The 18,365-nt window shown below is 39.7% G+C and overlaps 1 protein-coding gene across 5 annotated transcripts in view; it reads right to left on the bottom strand.

Annotated features, from left to right (window-relative positions):
• The window catches only part of ush2a (Usher syndrome 2A (autosomal recessive, mild)), a 237,482-nt gene that overhangs the window by 40,827 nt on the left and 178,290 nt on the right, over positions 1-18,365 (bottom strand). For all 5 annotated transcript variants that reach the window (XM_044346023.1, XM_044346054.1, XM_044346031.1 and 2 more), the window contains exons 66-69: positions 18,029-18,183; positions 11,329-11,527; positions 3,252-3,359; positions 1,476-1,659 (exon numbers count right to left, since the gene is read on the bottom strand). In XM_044346023.1, coding sequence (XP_044201958.1) covers positions 1,476-1,659; positions 3,252-3,359; positions 11,329-11,527; positions 18,029-18,183 — 646 coding nt within the window. The remainder of the gene's footprint in view (positions 1-1,475; positions 1,660-3,251; positions 3,360-11,328; positions 11,528-18,028; positions 18,184-18,365) is intronic.

Here is an 18,365-nt window from a genome sequence, read left to right as displayed (position 1 = left end):
GATAAAAAAAATAAATAAACACACCTTTCTAGACATACCAACTATGTCTAGGAGAGACAGGTGGAGAGTGAGACGGAGAAACGGAAGTGAAGAGAGGAAAAGAGAGTGAAGCAGAGACTGAGTGTGATGGAGAGGAAGAATTTCATCATGGCATAAGGTTTCAGAGGGAGAATGAATTTAAACACTTCATCACTGGAAGATATTTACTTAAATGTAAACACCGCCTTGGGATATCAAAAGTAAAATGGTGTGTGTGTGTGTGTGTGTGGTTGGTAATCAGTGAGTGGGGCATTTGCATCTGTTTGGCCGTGGTTGTGTGTGTGTGTGTGTGTGTCCTGCGGGGCCAGCCAGAGGGAATAGGTTAATTCTCTCGTCATCTTAGACACTTCCTGGGCTGCCGAAGCAAAGTGACAGCTAATCAACATTGTCATAAATAATCAATGGCCACTTTGAGCAGTCTCACGCACAGACACATGCACACACAGAAAGGCATGCGGGGCTACACACTCACACATGGGGGCAAAAATACACACAAGTCTGCTTAGATAATGGGGCCGGTGCTCCCTGTGTAATTCTTGGCGCAGGGCTAAATTGGGAAAAGAAGGAGGAAGGGAATGAGGTAAGAGGGAAAGGATGGGAGGGGAGGAGGGAGAGAGAGAGAGAGGAAAAGAAGTGAATAGGAAGCGAGACAAGTGATGAGAAGCGAAGGGTCGGGACGGGGATGCCTTCTGCCAGACTATGTGGAATTAGGGAAAATTAAACGTCACACACACATACAGTCCTATCTTCTTCAGTCCTTCCTTTCTCTTTCTCTTTCACACGCACATAGAGGAGATTGGAGTACTGCAGGTTGTTATCCTAAGAATTCTATTTGGGGTAAAGAGAAATTGTCTCGGGAGAGAGAAGGCCGAGGAGAGAGAGAAGGAGACAGGAGAGAGAGACAGGATGGGGAGGAGAGAGGGTATCATTTTACACCCTATAATTAAAACAGAAAATCCATCTTGGAAAAAAGACATGGATTAATAAAGGTTAAATGAAAATAAACAGATAAATAAAATCTACGCTCCACTGCTGTCTGTAAGCAAAAAGCCAGATCTGATTTGTGATTTTAATGTGTGTGCGTGTGTGTGTGTGTGTGTGTGTGTGGTGATGTTTGCGTCTGTCATTGGAATGTCAAATATTTGCTCATTAAATGACACAAACAGACATATACAGCGTGCAGTCCTGAGAGAGAGACATGGATGGGACGATAGGAGAGCTTTTAAAACAGGGTGACCCCAATATAAACACACACAAACACACACACACACACACACGTACACTCAAATGGGAAAAATGTGGAATTAAAGGGATGATTAATTATGAAGCTACAAGTGAAGTGTGTTTACGCATGTGTGACTTCTACGTACTGTATGGGCACACACTCGTGCACGTATTCATTTGTGTGTATACGTGTCTGAGCGCATGCACTCTACCTGTGGTTTGGCAGGAGTCCAGTGTCGGTATAATTCTGGTCACGATGGTCTCCGGTAAAAATAGTGTGCCCATCCCTGTTCAGTCTGTATTGGGAGATGTGTCCATTAGGCTGGGATGGTTGATCCCAATACAGCTCTACCGCAGATGTGTTTATTATCAGGTGTCTCGGCCTTGACCATACACCTGGTGAAGAAAAGGAGGAGGAGGACGTGAGTTTCCACATTTATTAATTGGCGCCTATTATTATTTATATATCATTATTATATTATTATTAGATTGATTGGTAAATTCTTTAAGCTTTTTGGACAGATTCTCTCAGAGAGGTGGCTGTCGCAGTTCATTCTAACCAGGCATTTCTTTTTATTTCAAACAACTGATCAAAATGATTTGAAATTAAAAAAGGTACACAAATGGTCTCAGACTCAACTCAAACGTGTGCAGGAGGAGAGTTTAATTAACTTTAAATTGAAAATGAATTATTTTGCTGATAATATAAACACAAGCATTTTGCAGATATGTTAATGCCAATTACACAATTAAGTGTATTTCAGATGTTATTAAATTATCTGGTGGCATTGTGGTTGACATTAAAACACAAGGATAAGGGTGGGGAGGGGTAGAGAGGAGGAGCTTAAAAAGAAGAAATGGTAGGCTCAAATAAAAGTAAGAAATAAAGAGATAAAACATATACTGCATAAAGAAAGATAAAAGATGCAATAGATAAGGGGTTAGTGAGGTAAGCAGAGGGGGGTATAGGTACTGTACACACTAAGGGAAAGAATGAGATATTGAAATGGAAAAGAAAGAGCAGAAATATTGGAACATTACAAAAAAAATAGGATATATAAATGTGCAATAGCTTTAAGGAGGAAGAGGAGGAAGAAAAACTCAAGACAGACAGAGAGCAGAAGGACACAGTAGATTAGACGAGGAGAGACAGAGAGGTGTTGGAGAGGAAGAGGGATATGATAAAGAAATGAGGATGAAGAGGGGAGAAATTATCCTAAATTAAGTTCTTTGATAAACAAGAATCCAAGGAGCCAATTGAGCCAGGCAACAAAATTAGGCTTTTTTCCACTGCAGCCAACAGTGAGGGAGAAGAGAGCAAGAGAAAGGTGAGTGAGATTTAGTATAGTGAGACCAAAGAAGAACAAGAGAGGGGGAGGATTCATAAAAGGAGAACAGTGGGAGGAGAAAAGGGAAGAAGCAAGAAGAGATGAGAGAAAGCATTAAAAAAAAATCTGAAGGAAGTAAGAGTAGAATAGATGAGTAAAGAAGACAGAGACAAAGGTAAAAGGTAAACACAGAAGATATTGTTGAATTTCAATTTCAATTATAGTATTTTAAATCAGTGATCTTTTAAGCAAATTAAAACTGGTAAACAAATTAAAATGAGCTAGTATAATATGTAAAAATAATATGATACGTTGTATAATTAGACTATAAATGTGACAGATTTTTGCCAGTAATCTATATATTCAAAAACAAAAAAAGAATGCATGAATCTTTTGTAAATTGTTTTTTATGTGTAATTCCATACATTCTTGCATAAAACATATTATTCCTGTCTTGGATCTGACAAAGGACATCTGATAAAGTAAATGTTTAAGACCTACAGAATCAGTTTAACCACATCATTTGTTAATAAAATCAAAAGCAGAATTCCTAAAATGTACAGTATGTGTTAATTGGAGGTACTAGGGTTCTGCAGGATATTCAAGGTATTCCTAACTGTATGTGTGTGTGTGTTTGTGTGTGCATGTGTGTGTGTGTACCAGCAGGGAAGGCTTGCAGGGTGCGTCCTGTGGAAGTTGAGCTGGCTCCACATCCAACAGCTGTACAGGCCACCAGCAAGAAACTGTAGTCTGTGTATGGCTGCAAACCTGTAGCGCACACACACACACACACACACACACACACACACACACACACACACGTATGAATATTATGCTAGAAAGGACGAACAAAGGACGAATCATAGACATATAATCACATATGCAAAATTACATACATACTTCCTATATCATGATTCTTTTTTTATTCTCATTGCAATAAACTATACAGATGAGGTTTTTTTTAAATTGGGTGGATAGAAGGATATACAGTATAGGGGGATAAAGGAGAGGAGAAGACAAAAGGGAAAAGTAAAAGAGAGACAGAAAGAGGGAAGCTCACCCAACCTGTATCACTAACTCTCTTTCTGACCATATTCTCTCTCTCTATCTGTTTCATTCTCTCTCCCTCTGTTCTTTCCACACTCTCTCAACGGATGGATCCATATCTGTCGGTGTTAAATTATGCATGCCATAACTCAATAATGAAACAACGTAAAGATGGGCAGCCGCGGAACTGACATGGGATAGGACCGGTCCAACGCTGTAATGTCATCAGCTTTTGATCTATGATAATTATGATACCTCGGTATGCGTTTAGGCTACAGCGTCCAGACATGATTTATTTATGGGCACCCGCTATGCAGTCTAAAAGAAATCACATACAACTGAGTGGTTCTTTAACTGCTACCACAGGAAATCTTTTTTTTAGTGTTATATTGAGCCTTTTTTGGTGAGATCTTAACACTATGTGTTCTTAAAAATGCCACATTTACCTGAACAAAGTCATCCTCAAGTTAAAGCCACTTTCTAGTCATTTAAAACCTTTTATCCTTTAGGTATATTTACTGCCTTGTTCTTGATGTAAGCTGGATGATCAGGATAAATGGGTGGATGCAAATCCGTAATGCTGTCAAGGGAGTTGACTGGATGTTTTATGGTCATTCACTTAGCTGACTGCATACAACAGCTTACAAATCACATTCAAGGGAAAATGAATGAACTAAAACAACTTTACTTCAAAAGGATGATTCCAACAATAAGCTTTGGCACTGCATGATACAGTGTGTTGAATTCTTTATCTGCACTATTTTAGGTGAAGCAATAAATATTTTAGACTATTAAAGATTTCTGATTAGATTAGATAAATATGTTTTAATATTAAGAAATAAATCAATTAATTTCGCTCATACATTTTTTAGAATATGTTTTCATACCGACTCTTGTATTATAACATACATTTTGACTTTTTTTCTTTACATGAAAGTGAAATTTCTTATTAGATACAAATTTTTGTTTAGTATCTAAGAACAAACAGACAGGGGGGGACTAAACTACCACATGTGAGATAGAATTTAATATCACTGATTTTACTAATAAATTATATCAAAATGCACCACGCCTTTAATTTAGTGAGAAAAGACAAAAATGTTCCCACTTAATAAAGATAGATAAAATAAAAATAAACATCTTTAAGATATAATTTAGCTAATAATCTAAATTATCTATTGTTGTTACCCACTGTGTATATTTGGAGGTTGAGAGACAGAGAAGGACACCCTGCTGTGTGTCTCAGCTGCTATATGTATGTCGGTACCCAGCCTGTGTTGACTACATACGGCAGAGAGCATTTGTGTGTGTACACACACACACACACACACAATGCACAGCGGAGTGCTTCACCACGGTTTCCTCACATCTCTTTCTACTGCTTAGCCTGCTTAACATGCCTCGCAGCCAGCCACGTTTAACCCAACCTCTGATCAATGTGTGAGTGTGTGTGTGTGTGTGTGTTTGCGTGTGTGCAAATGTTCTCACAATGTTGCCCTGTGTTTGGGTTAAATAAAGGAAATCTGCCAGCCATACGAAAGTACTAGGGTTGAAGCGTAAGGCTCTGTTACACTATTTAACTGTGCAACTAAGCGTGTGTATATGCGTGTGTGCACTCTAGCATAGTAAATGTCTACACTGCGAGTGATGTCATTTGTTGCAACGCTGAATAAAGCAGTGAGCCCGTCACTACATTTTCCTACATAGAGACAGACAGTTTAACTGCAGGAGTGAGAATGGGCCTGAAAACTGGACAGACGACTGGATTATATTATTTGTAACACAGACCACATGTAGTCAACATTATGAGACAATGAAGACGTGTGGTAATGGCTTCAGACCTAATGAAAATTAGAAAATGTGATAAGATCTATGTGCATAAGCAAAATAATCAAAATGCTTTAAACTGTTGCCCGTGCCTTTTACAGCCTAAAGGAGTGGACTGATCATAGACCATGATTGTAAAAGTTGATTTATCACTTTCACTCACATGACATGAGCATCCAAAGTCAGAAACTACAACTACAAGGCCAACAAATTCTATGAGTGGCCTGATTCTCCAACTATCTGCTCTTTCTCATGTTATTGTAGATACAAAGAAGCACAATTATACTTCTCATTCAACACATGTGCATGTACAGATGCACACAAGCGCACACACACACACACACACACACACACACACACACACACACACACGCACACACAGTCACCTCTGATGTTTCTTGGTGTGTTTGAATTTACCTTTATCACTCGTCCTAAAGAGGGCAGTATTGGTCTGCTGGAGAAATTACACATTGTCTACGATGGTGTGATTGTGTGTGTGTGCGCACCCCACAGAAAGAGAGAGACAAAGTGTGTACATACATGTACACGCATACCCGTGTGTGCACACACACACATGCTTATGTGCTTGATTATGGAAAGACAGAGGAAGCTTCAATCATTTTAACTGTGATCACCAGGAAGTGAAAAACGGGTGGAGGGCGTTGTGATGTGAGCAGCCAGCGGCTCACTAACACAGAGTGAGACAAGGCTGTAGCTGTCATCGCAAGAGCTGGACGCAGTGGAGATTGTGTGTGTGTGTGTAAGACAAAAAGAAAGAGAGAAAGAAACTTAGACATTAAGACACAGTGAAGAGTTGGAGCTTACATACAAGTAAAAAGTCAAAGGAAGAGATTGTGCATGTGAAGACAATCGTGTCTCACATAACTGTGAGACTGTATTTGTGGATGCTTTCTTTTTCTTAATTATGTGTGTGTGTGTGTGTGTGTGTGTGTGTGTGTGTGTGTGTGTGTGTGTGTGTGTGTATGCCTGCAGTAAAAATAACAGATTTAAAACGACATTTTATTGACAGGTTGCCTTTCCCTGTTTGCATTAGAGAATATGATAGGATGATGGGCACAGGCCGCAATACCATACCTGTCACCTGATACACCACATAGACAGAGAGAAAGAGATACAGAGAGAGAGAGAGAGAGAGAGAGAGAGAGAGAGAGAGAGAGAGAGAGAGAGAGAGAGAGAGAGAGAGAGAGAGAGAGAGGGAAAAAATGGAAAAAGGTGGTTGGAAGGAGGGACGAGAAAGGGCAAATATCAAGAGAGAAATCGTAAAGTGAAAGAGAGGATGGAGAGAACGTGGGAAAGACAGACAGGGAAATAAGACGAGAGGAACGTGAGGACTGCTGAGGAAGAGCCTGAAATTGAAAGATAAGGGACAGAGAAGAAGCAGAAGACAGGAGAGAAACGGAATTCAAATTTGCTTTAATGGCACGAGAAATAGAAAAAAAATGGACGCTGTATTAAGAACAAGCAAGAAAATGAAAGAAAAGGACAGAGGGAGGAAGAGAGAGGCAGTGGGAGAGAGGAGAGAGAGAGAGCTTTGATAACACCTCTCCTAAATAATTAAGAGTTTGACTTCCTGTCTGTGGCTCCCTAATGTAGAGACTGTCTGGGATGGAGCAGTGAGATCAGGTTCACACACTCACACACGCACACACACACACACACTTACACACACACTCACACACACACTCTCACACACACACACACACACACACACACACACACACAGATCCACTAAGCAAGCAAACCGATACATGCAGATAAAACTGTATTGTACATATGTGTTTCTCTGAAATCATTTTTGATTTCAGAGAAACATCATAATCTGGGAAAAAACGACAATTTGCAGCTGAAAAAAAGCAAATCATTAATTTGTAATCGTCTTCAGTCCTCTCACTACACTACATCTCTGTACATTTTCTTTAGAGGGAGGACAGGCAGACATAGGGCCTAAACAGGAGAAAGGCTTCTAGCGAGCTATCCCTCTGAAATCAACCTTTTTACTGCAAGCCTGCTTAAACTTGTGCTTTTCCCCATTCTCAAATATAATTTTTTGAAGTTACAAGTTGTGTCGTTGTTAAGAATCTGGATGAAAGACTCTTCTTCTGCATAAAACTGACACTTCTGATGGAGGACAGATTCAAGATTGATACGTGAAAAGTAAAAATTCTTGTCTTTCTCCTTTCCCCCTTTTCCCATGTCTACATACTTCGCACCTATACTGCAGCATGGACCAATCAGAGCATGGACTACGGGGGGAAAAGCATTAATAAATAAAAGAACATACTCTATTCCCTGCTGTTCTGAATTAATAATGAGCCTACAAAAGACCAATTAAACACATGATTAATGCCATAATCTATATAATTGCAGGCAATAATTCATTGTGAGCTAATGATAGCAATACTTAATATCGATTCACATGGGGTGTCTTTGTACAGTAGTGCTTAATTCTTTCTATGAAGTGTCGCTTTTCCAAACTGCTAAAAATACTATTATTAAGAGTCTATTTGTTGCTTTTCCTAAGGCAAATCATTGATAAACTGTAAACAGCAAAAGCCACAAATTAGTTTTTATACTTTTATATTTGGCATTGGTTGAAGCAACTGCTTGATTTGAAAGGGTATGGGATTTTTCACTATTTGTAAAACTAACATTAATTTGGGAGTTACTGAGAAATTATGCAGTGCTTATTGAAGGTCTACGGCGCCAATGCTTTTAAAGCAGAGGTCACAACACGTCATTCACAGGTGAGCACTGTTAAAGATGCAGAAACTGTTTATTGTGTAGTAGATATTGTGCAGATGTAAAACTTTTCTAGACTAAAACAAACCACAAAAGTCTTTAATGTCTGAAATACACAGATTGTGAAAACAACGTATAGAACCTTGTATTTTATATCTTTACTGGAGAGCAACAAGTAGTAATTGAAATTACTATTTTGCTATTACTGTTTTATAATTTAAAATAAATAATAAGGTGAGTGAATTTACCCCAGCTTTTTGATAACTCATCACATCACAGACTAAAGTAGTTTTGACAGAAGATACACCTAATTCTATGATCAGGAGGCCTTTTTAGCGGTAAAGATATTTCATGCATCAGATAAGTTACATGAGTGATTCAATCTAAAATCGACATTTTTGTAGCTTAAAAAAAAAGCACATTTTTCCTGTTTCTGTGGTTTGAGTGAGTGAGTGTGTGAGCTGTGAGAGAGATGCAGAGAAGATGAATAATGGCGTATTAAACATTAAGGATGAGGGAGTAGCACAGCAATTATTTCTGTTCATATTTCATTGAAAACACTTAGATACATCCATCCATCTTTTCATCTGTTCCACTCCTTCCTCCTTTTCTCCTTCACTCTCTTTTAAAAAGTGTCATTCTGTGCTTCTTTCATTCTCTCAGTGTGTATAATTTTTTTTGTCCTTCCTTCTTTATTTAATTTTGCCACTGAAGCTACTTCCCACCTCTCATCTGACTGGCTCTGTCTCTCTATTTCACTTTTTATTGGTTTTCTATTTAAAGTTGTGGCACACAACAGTTTCAACAGCTGCCATTCAATGGCAGTTACTCATTACAATAACACCACATCGGTATGAAGAGGAACACTTGAGTCAGTGTGTAGTATATGTGTGTGAGTGTGTATGTGTGTGTACGCTGAAATGGTTATAAATGTGTAAAAGAAAAACTGAATAAGATAAATCAAATAACACAAAATATTGCTTAAAAACACACATATTAATATTGCAAGGTTAATATTGAATTTAAACATTTTGCTAAAATATGAGTATATAAATAAAAATATAATTTATTTTGTTAATGATAAAAAAGAGAAAGTGCAGATGAGAAAGTAAGTAACCAAAGCCTATTTTTACAGTTAATAAACCTGCTGTATGAAGCAGCCAATCTGCAGGACTGGCATTAAGAGCACTCAAGGTCTTTTTGAAATAATATGTATTGGCTACAAAAAAGTTTATCTATTTCTGAGCCTTTGTTTATGTGAAGCATTGTGTTGAATGTTTCTGTTTCAGGTGTTTTTCAGCAAACAGGAATATTAAAAGACTGGAATCTGTTCCTAAACCATAGTTAATGTTGTGACAAAGAGAGCTGCAACATGGAGAAATAAGAGAGCGAGTCAGAGAGAGAGAGACTGCCCCAGTAGTGGTTTTGGCTGAATACGCAGGGTTTTCCAGTGTCTCACTGGGGGACAGGGGAATTTCACACACGCATGCTGGTTGCTTACACTGGCACATGGGGGTGGTACAGTATTACAGCACATTACCATCTCTATTTGGCATTGTTTGCTTTGCCTCATGCCTACACATACAAACACACATGCTCGTGCACACGCACCTCCTGACCATACAAGCCAACCACAGGCACCATGGGAATAGTCTATTGGCTACTGGCAAAGCCGATGCCTGGTCTGAGTCCAAGTCAGAGAGGAGAGAACTGTGAAGGGAAAATGCTACTGGATTTCAGCTTCAAAAATGTCATCAATTGGTTCTTACACATAAAAATCTATTGGGGGGTAGGGGATCAAATCCACTTTGGAACACTTTAAATGTTTACATCTAAAGTTAGTTTAACTATTCCAGTTTCAGATAGGTAGTAAGTCTAGATAAGTGTGTCTACTGTGATGTATTTCTCTGTTGAGTCTCTAATATGTTCAGTTTTCATACAGACAATAATGTTTGCAATGCTTAATGCAGGTGTTTGTGCCTGCATGTCTAAGTGTGTGAGTGTGTGTGTGTGTGTGTGTGTGTGTGTGTGTGTGTGTGTGTGTGTGTGTGTGTGTGTGTATTGTGACTGATGGCACAGGGCCAGCAACACTGCTCCTCCTCAGGGTAGATAAAACAAGACCCACAAATCACCCAGTCCTGACACCACCATGTTTGTGTATAAAGACAAGCCAACACTTCTGTTTGTCTGGTTGTGTACCTTCTTTACTTTTAAGTGTTTTTTAGAGCACTGGGCCTCACACTGCTTTTGTTTTGTGGTTTGTGTATTTATGTTTTTGTTTTTCTCATGTGTGTGTGTGTGCAAGTAGGCTGGTCTTGTGTGCTCCTCTACTGTGCTTGATGGGTTTTCTTCTGTGCATGTGTGTTCATGTGAGCATGTTTGTGTGTGTTTGTGTCTGTGTAAGGGGCTGGGCCAAAGAGAGTGTGGCGGGAATCAGGTGTAAATTCAGTCATTAGATGGCTTCCAGAAACCAGCATACATAAATAAATGCATGACAAAGGGAAAGGGAGGAGATGGGGGAGGAGAGAGGAGGAGTGGACAGGTAAGCAGAGGGGAAGAGGAGGAGGATGAGAGAGGAGAGGGTTCAGAGATGACAAAGGAAAGGAGGGAGGAGGTAAGAATATCTGGAGTGTGAGCTTAGGAGGTAAAAGGGTGAGGAATGAAGTGAGTGTTACAGGAAAAGAGGAAAGGAGAGAGAAGAAAGAAGGAGAGAAAAGAGAAAGAGAAGCAGGTAATAAGGAGAGGAGGAGAAAAGAGGAAAAGGAGAAACTGTATAACTCAAGACAGGAGGAATAGAAAAGAAGGTTGATAATTGTGAGGAAGGAAATGGCACCAATGACAGAAGAAGGGCAGCAGGAAAGTAAAAAAGAAAACAACGAAAACAAAGAACTGTTTAGAGAGAAAGAAGAGAAATGGGAGGTAAGTGAGAAGGAGAAATGAGGGCCAGGAGAGAAAGGGAATGAAGAAGGTTACAGGAGAATGAAAGAGGAGCACAGGAGCAGGAGACAGAAGAGAGGGATGAAGTACAAAAATGAAAGAGAGAGTTGAGGAGTGCATGAAAAGTGAGGCAGATGGTCAGATAAGGAGACAACACGTATCTTACCAGTCACAGTATAATTTCTGGGTCCCTCAATGTGTGTAAATATGGTTCCAAGACCGGTCTGGTTCAGGTGGTACCACTGCACTCTTCCATTGGGACGTTTAGGTTCGGACCAGCTCACATGAAGAGAGGAGGGGCTCAAGGCTTTTACCACTGGAGCCTGCACCCCTTCTGGGACTCCCTGGACTGTCACTGCCACCACCTAAACACACACACACACACACACACACACACACACACACACACACACACACACACACACGGACATGGACATATACACAGAGGCACAAAAACATACATACAGATGCAGACAGAAGGAAACGCACACAAAAACATAAAATATAACATATTTCTGATATTTTACAGAATGTAATAAAGGTGTGGACAACAGATGGAGTTCTGCCGTGATCATTTATGAAAGCAATTAACATGATCAAAACCTGATAAAAAACATGCATTCAAATTCAGGGCCTCGCTGTCTAAGGTAATAAAGACCTTGTTGACAACAGAGGAAGACATTTGCTGGTGACATAATTTTTCACAAAGAATAAAACAGAAAGAGAGACAAATGTGGAAAGGCACATATTTTTATGTTACAATGTTCTGGCAAATGGGACTAAAACTGGAAGCAAATTGAACCAAAAGACAACATATCCACAACCTGCATTACTGGAAAGATCATGCTACAAAGCACCATGATGATTAAAGTGAATTTACTTCAGTATCACCACATTTTATCACACTCTGACTGCATGTACTGAAAAATCAGCAAGAAGTCTGTAAATTACAGGTGTTTCATACAACACTACTTTCTATTCTTGGAACCCACTGATCTAATGGAAAGAAGCATGTGAATTAATATATGTGAATACTGAATGAATCCAGGGACCAGAAAATGTTTCCAATGATTTAGGTTATATGGGTATTTGCGGGAACACTGGAGGCTAACATTATCTTGTTTCCATTTTTAGTCAGTTTTGTCTTCTCCAGTATACCACCCATGTAACATATAAGCCTGACATGACCTACTCTACCATTTAAGCATTTTGCATGACAAATAATTCAACTAAAAGCAATTTCAGCAACACAACTTACAATTAGAACTTTAATTATCATGTACTCTACTGGATCTGTGGGTTCCAGTTGCAATATATTTCCCAACCATTGCTGGCACAAAAGAAAAACAAAACAAATCAAAAAAGCAATCCCACAACAGGCCCAGCTCACGTGAAACAAATGACTGCTTTTTAGTGCAGTGTTGTTAGTGACCATGTTATTGTATATTCTTAGTGTAGTGTCTGTGGGCTCCTGTGAATGCTGGGTGAATGTGAGACCACAGAATCACTGGGCAATCTGCTGCTAATGGCAACAGGGATATCCTACCTTAATAGACTGTCACTAGCACTTCCCCCACCTGTCCCACACAGTGCTATGCAATTAGAACACTGCTCCTACAACTAAAGAGACACACGCGCACATGCACATGCTTACAAACACACAGGTACATGGAGGTATATGCACGCAAACACAAAGAGGAGGAAGAGAGGAAACGGCGAGGGAGGCAGAGAAGAAGAAGAATAGAAGGAAGTTGTAGGGGAAGTGTGCGATAAATCAGTGAGTGCTTCAGTGAGCTGTAAAGTATGGTATTGTATCTGTCAAGATTTTACTCAAATTTAAAGAAAATAAAAGCTATATAACCATCTAATATATGCCTGATTACAGTAACTGTAACTTAAAATCTCACTTTATTTTGCTGCAACTTTACTTTGGTGGACAATTAAAATCAAAATTACATACTTTAGGATCCAGAGTTGAGCAGTACATGAATACAAATATAACGTGCATCTTATAATTCTACAGAGTAGACTGAATATACAGTATAACATATAAACATGACACGGCCAGAATCAGTAAACACACAGAAACATACATTGCAGATACTTATATTTCACTCACACATATCAAAAAACTACACAATAACTCACTAGGATCCTCATACCCTCCTTCTTTTTGTATATAAAGAAATGGAAACTTGGAGGAACAAAAGAAAACAGGATTGTGAGAGACACGTAGAAAAGAGAGAAGGAGGAATGTTGGACACAAGATGACAGTTGTTGTAAGACAGAAACTGGTGTTCGGACAGTGGAGAGGAGTGAGGATGAGAGAGGTTAGACAGAGGGAGAAGAGAAACGAAAGAGGAGACAACAGTTGGGAGAAACTGGAGAGTGCGGCGTTACGATCAGGGGAATGACAGGAGACAAATAGCAGAGAGAACAGGACAAAAGGATTCGAAGACAAAGGAGGACCAATCGCTCTTCCTACCTCTCTAAGTGACCAACTGTATTAGATCAGCACCTTCTGTTGTCACAGCAGGTGTGCGTTTGTGTGTGTCTGTGTTTGTTTGTCTGTGCCTGTGTTTGTGTGTGTGGAAGGGGGGGGCGGGGGGGGCTGATGCCAGGTAATTGCAGTGGTGTATTAGGTTAGCCCAAGTTATCCCATAATTGGGACTGTTTGGCCAATTTTCACTGGTGTACAAACTAATCCAACTCACTCCCTTTCCACCCTCTGCTGAGAGTGGGTGCACTTGTTTGTGTGAACATATGTATGTGTGTGAGAGACAGGGAGGTAGACGGAGAGAACATGGAAGGCAGAGATTGAGTTTGTGGTGTAAGTGTGTATGGCTTTAGGAAGGTATGTGCATGTATACAGAGTTCTCCTGTTGGTCATGTAGTTGGTAAATGGAGAAAGTTTCCAGGCATGAGGATCTAGAGGTCTGCCTCCATGTAGAGATGTTTTAGATATGAGAGGTCTAGTTGGTGCATCACACTGTTGGCTTTATTGCATTAGATGTATGCAAAATGTTAATTTAATTGCACATGTCGGGTGTTTATACCAACAATAAAACCTCCAGAGAGCACTTGTGGAGAGACTACATGACAAATTTGGCTGCTGTACAAAAAAGACAGACAGGCACAACAACAAAACACAAACAGTCAATATAAATGAATGTCAGAGCTTTACACTGTCAGTCTACCTGCTCTCTACCCAACGCAACTATTAAGTAAAAAACTTGTTATGCAAACAGTCTCAACGTGTCTTCTAACATTTTACAATGTCACTGTAGTATAAACGAGTACAAAACAAATTCAGATAGACAACAGGAACAGATTACTGAATTACTTTGATAACCTTTCCAATTACTGCTGAACACACTGAGAATCAACAGCCAATTCTGCTCTAAACAGCTTTTAGTTGCAGCTTTAAGCCGATTTCAGCTCATTGCTTTGGTTCATAATATGATGCTTCCAGCAAATGAGCTCAGGCAAGCAGGCAGTGTATCCACTGGCCAGCATAAACTGGCAGAAAGTAAAGGTAAGAGAACGAATGGTGAAGAAAGTTGATTGTCTTGCAAGCTAAAGAAGCAGACGTTCAGATCTACAAGAACTACGACAAAGTTTGAGTGAATACTGGCCTTTTTGTCCAGTATGGCCAGCATACATGACTACAATGAACCGATGATGATGATTACTCGGTTGCTGTGTTCGTACTGGGTTTTTCATTTAAGCAGTGGTTTACTAGCACATACATATGTTATAATTGGGCTGTGCTGCTGAAAGTTTGTTTTTGAGTACATGTACTGGTTGTATGTCTTGTGACTGACAGGTCACTGTAGCACTGGATTTCACTTAGGTTCACTCACTTTACCTGGGCTCCATTCTTTGCGTGGGTCTAGCTGCTCTGGCTCTAAGAAGCTACAACAAGGTGATGACCATGAACATGGAATACTGGCTACTTACAAGTAGCAGCCTAATCATGAGCATGTCCACTGATATGTATTGACTTCTTTGAGGATATAGGAGCCAACCAATGTTAAAAGTAAATACTTCTCCTTCCTTTATCTCTGTCCTACATCCATCCATTCCCATTTCATCTGTCATCATTCTTCCCAGCGTTCATTTATTATATACATTAATCCATCCATCATCCATTTATCTACACCTCACAACAAGTTCAACCAACTGTACCCCCATCCCACCCTCTCTCGTCCATCCACCCCTCCCAGTGACACATCTACAGGCTTCCTCTATATGTAAGAATGTGCAAAATAATGAGATGTTAAATTAGCTTTAAAAGAGAGAGAGACAGTTTTCAACGGGAGCTTTCATCATCTCTAAGCCGGAGAAATTAATTGTTGTGGTGATATCAGCTCAGCTACAGCCAGAGAGATAGCAAGGGGGAGTTCTATGTGAAGCTATTATGGACGCTATCACAAACATCAGCTAGGCTCAGCAAATCCAGAGCCTCGCATACAGGGGGAGAGCGGAAACAAGGCTAAATAACAACTTGTTCTGACATGGGAACAGTACAAGAGTTCACACAGTGTGAAAATATCACACACTGTAATTTTCTAACAACAAAGGTCAGACACATATTTATAATTTGTAAAATATACCGAACAACTGAGCAGCTGAATTCCGATGTAAAACAATGTCTAGAAATCAGCATCTGAGGAGGCTTTCATGAGAAGGTAAAAGAACATTTAGCTGAAAGGCCAGTAGCCAAACAACGGATCAGAAGAGCGGCCAACGGCAGATCAATGCTTTAAAGTCTGTGTAAAGGAAAACGAGAGATTTCTTTTTAAACACATTATACATATTAGAAAATAATTTCTGAAAATATGTGAAAAGACTGTGAACTATGTAGTACTGAATTGTGGAGTTAGAGCGTTAAACTGTTTTTCACCATTTCTGTGTTGAAGATTTTTTGGGCGGGCCTGAAATGGTGGCTCTATGATGTAGAGGGGTTACTAGCACCTCCTCCACTACATAAACACTAGAGCACACATACTCATAGTTACCATTTTTTCACTGGGTAGTTTTATAAACTTTCATCAGAGACAACTGGGATTCACTTCAGATGATCAGCTGGTACCGGTGAATCAGTCAACGTTAGTGCTCAAGGAGTTATTTTAAACCCAGCTGAAACGTCCGTTGATGGCTGGAGCTGCCAGCAGCTTTGGCCTCAGCATCAGCTGTTTGGCTGGGAGGCCAGGTACAGTCAGCTGATGTGACCCCGCCAACAGCCAACACTGGCTGACACTGGCCGCTGCCTGCCGCTTCAGCTTCAGCATCGGCTGTGCAACAGCATTTGCCGGGCAACACTACACCAAAAAGTACAGTGTGAGACAATTGCTCCAAGGATGATGGCCACAATGACGCCACCAAGGACTGTTCGGCAGATAAGTGAGTAACATAAAGTGCACCAAACTCCATTGAAAAAAATGACAATTTAACATAATGATGATTGGTGATGCTTTGCTTGTTAACTAGTCGTTTAGGTTACATTTTAATTGAAACAAGTCCTTTTACCTACAAAATATGTGCTGAATTAAACAGTGGCTCCTAATGTTACATTATTTTAAAAATATCATCCATGTTGCTTGCCATAAACCTATAAACAAGGCCTATGTTAAAGTGTGTATTTTTATACGGGAGCTGCCTTCATCACCTTCAGTGGACACGCCCCCAGCATTTCAGAGCAGAGAATACTGCTTATTTTTTCACGATTTGGCTGGGTGGTTAATTACACATTTTTCTGTGGTGTGACAAACCTCAGAATAGGCATTTATCGTTGCTTTACACATACTTTAAGATTGCTTCTGTAAATGTACCCAATGTGAAGTAGGGGGTTGCATGTCCAGGCAATTTCTCCTCAACAGAACAGGAAAAGTGATCTTTGCACACTTATTCTCAGACAGGTATATGGGAAAATAAAAGATGAGTTCAAGTAACAAAGGCAACTCCTGCACACTGTCGACTATTATGGTAAATTTATTGATTAGCTATGTTCTGGCCAAATGGCAAAGAAGCTAATTTTTGTTCCTTGACAGACACAAACACTGACAAAACACTGATTAACAAGTAACAATACACCAACATATGTACGTTCTCCTTTTATCTATCAGATGATGCTAATAGTAATTAAAAGAGGGGTCTATGTTCTCTCTGATTTCTCAGTCTTTTTCACACACACATGCACACACCAACACACTTTTTTCCCCACACCTCTCTCTTTCTCTTTAAGTATTCAGGCTAAATTAAAGGAGTGAACTAAACTACAGAGTAAAGTGGTGCTTAGTTCAGTGAAGCTCAGTCCATCTTTTGAGAAGCCATTAGATAATCATACAGGGGAATAATGTCTTTAGGAAATGGGGTGCTACAACTGAGTACAGTTTTGCCGTGTGTGTATGTATCTGTATGGATGTGTGTAAGAAAGAGAGGGAGAAAAAGAAAGAAAAAGAGAGAAAGCTCTACATGGAGCGCTGATAATGCAGACAATCAGCTAAAACAGTAATAGCAAGAATCAAAGGAAAATCCCATTTCACCTACAGGTGCAATCACTAATATTTGACTTTCTGTACAAAAACAACTACAAAATAACAATTGTGAAGTGTCACTCATCAATGCAATAATTACTGGTTTTCTCAGTGGCTGCTGCCAAGATGTCAAACGTTTCGATGTGCAGGCCAGCCCAGCCATGTGTGTTTGCTTTGAGTGCTCCAAACTGAATGCTCCAAAATTGTCATAACTGCGTAACAGGTAAGCATAAGATAACATGCCAGCTAATGTTGTGATGCAACACAGAAATATTAGTGAGGCACAGCAAAAATACAGTATAATAGCACTGACACGAGTAGTCTTACCTGTGTGCTATCAGTGCAACCAGCCCGGTTACAGACCTGCAGCTGGTAACTGTATTCCTGGAAAGGCCTGATCCCACCCACATCTGTGAAACTGTTCTCATCACCGCGGTAACGCTCTTGTCCATCACGCAGTATAACATAGTGGGTTATGTCCCCTGGTGAAATGAAAAAGGTGGTTCAATTGATAATTAATTAATTTCTCAATATCTAATAGATTTAAAACATCTTGACGTTTTTAAAAAAATCGCATCCACATTAACTGTGCATACTGCCCTTCTCAAGTTACTGACCTGATCTCCAGAGAAGGGAATGATTTTTTAAGCACATCCAAAAAGTA

The sequence above is a fragment of the Thunnus albacares genome, chromosome 1 (genome assembly GCF_914725855.1).
Source record: "Thunnus albacares chromosome 1, fThuAlb1.1, whole genome shotgun sequence".
NCBI lineage: Eukaryota > Metazoa > Chordata > Actinopteri > Scombriformes > Scombridae > Thunnus > Thunnus albacares.
Note: the sequence above shows the minus strand (reverse complement) of the source record. Positions and strands in the feature narration are given on the sequence as shown.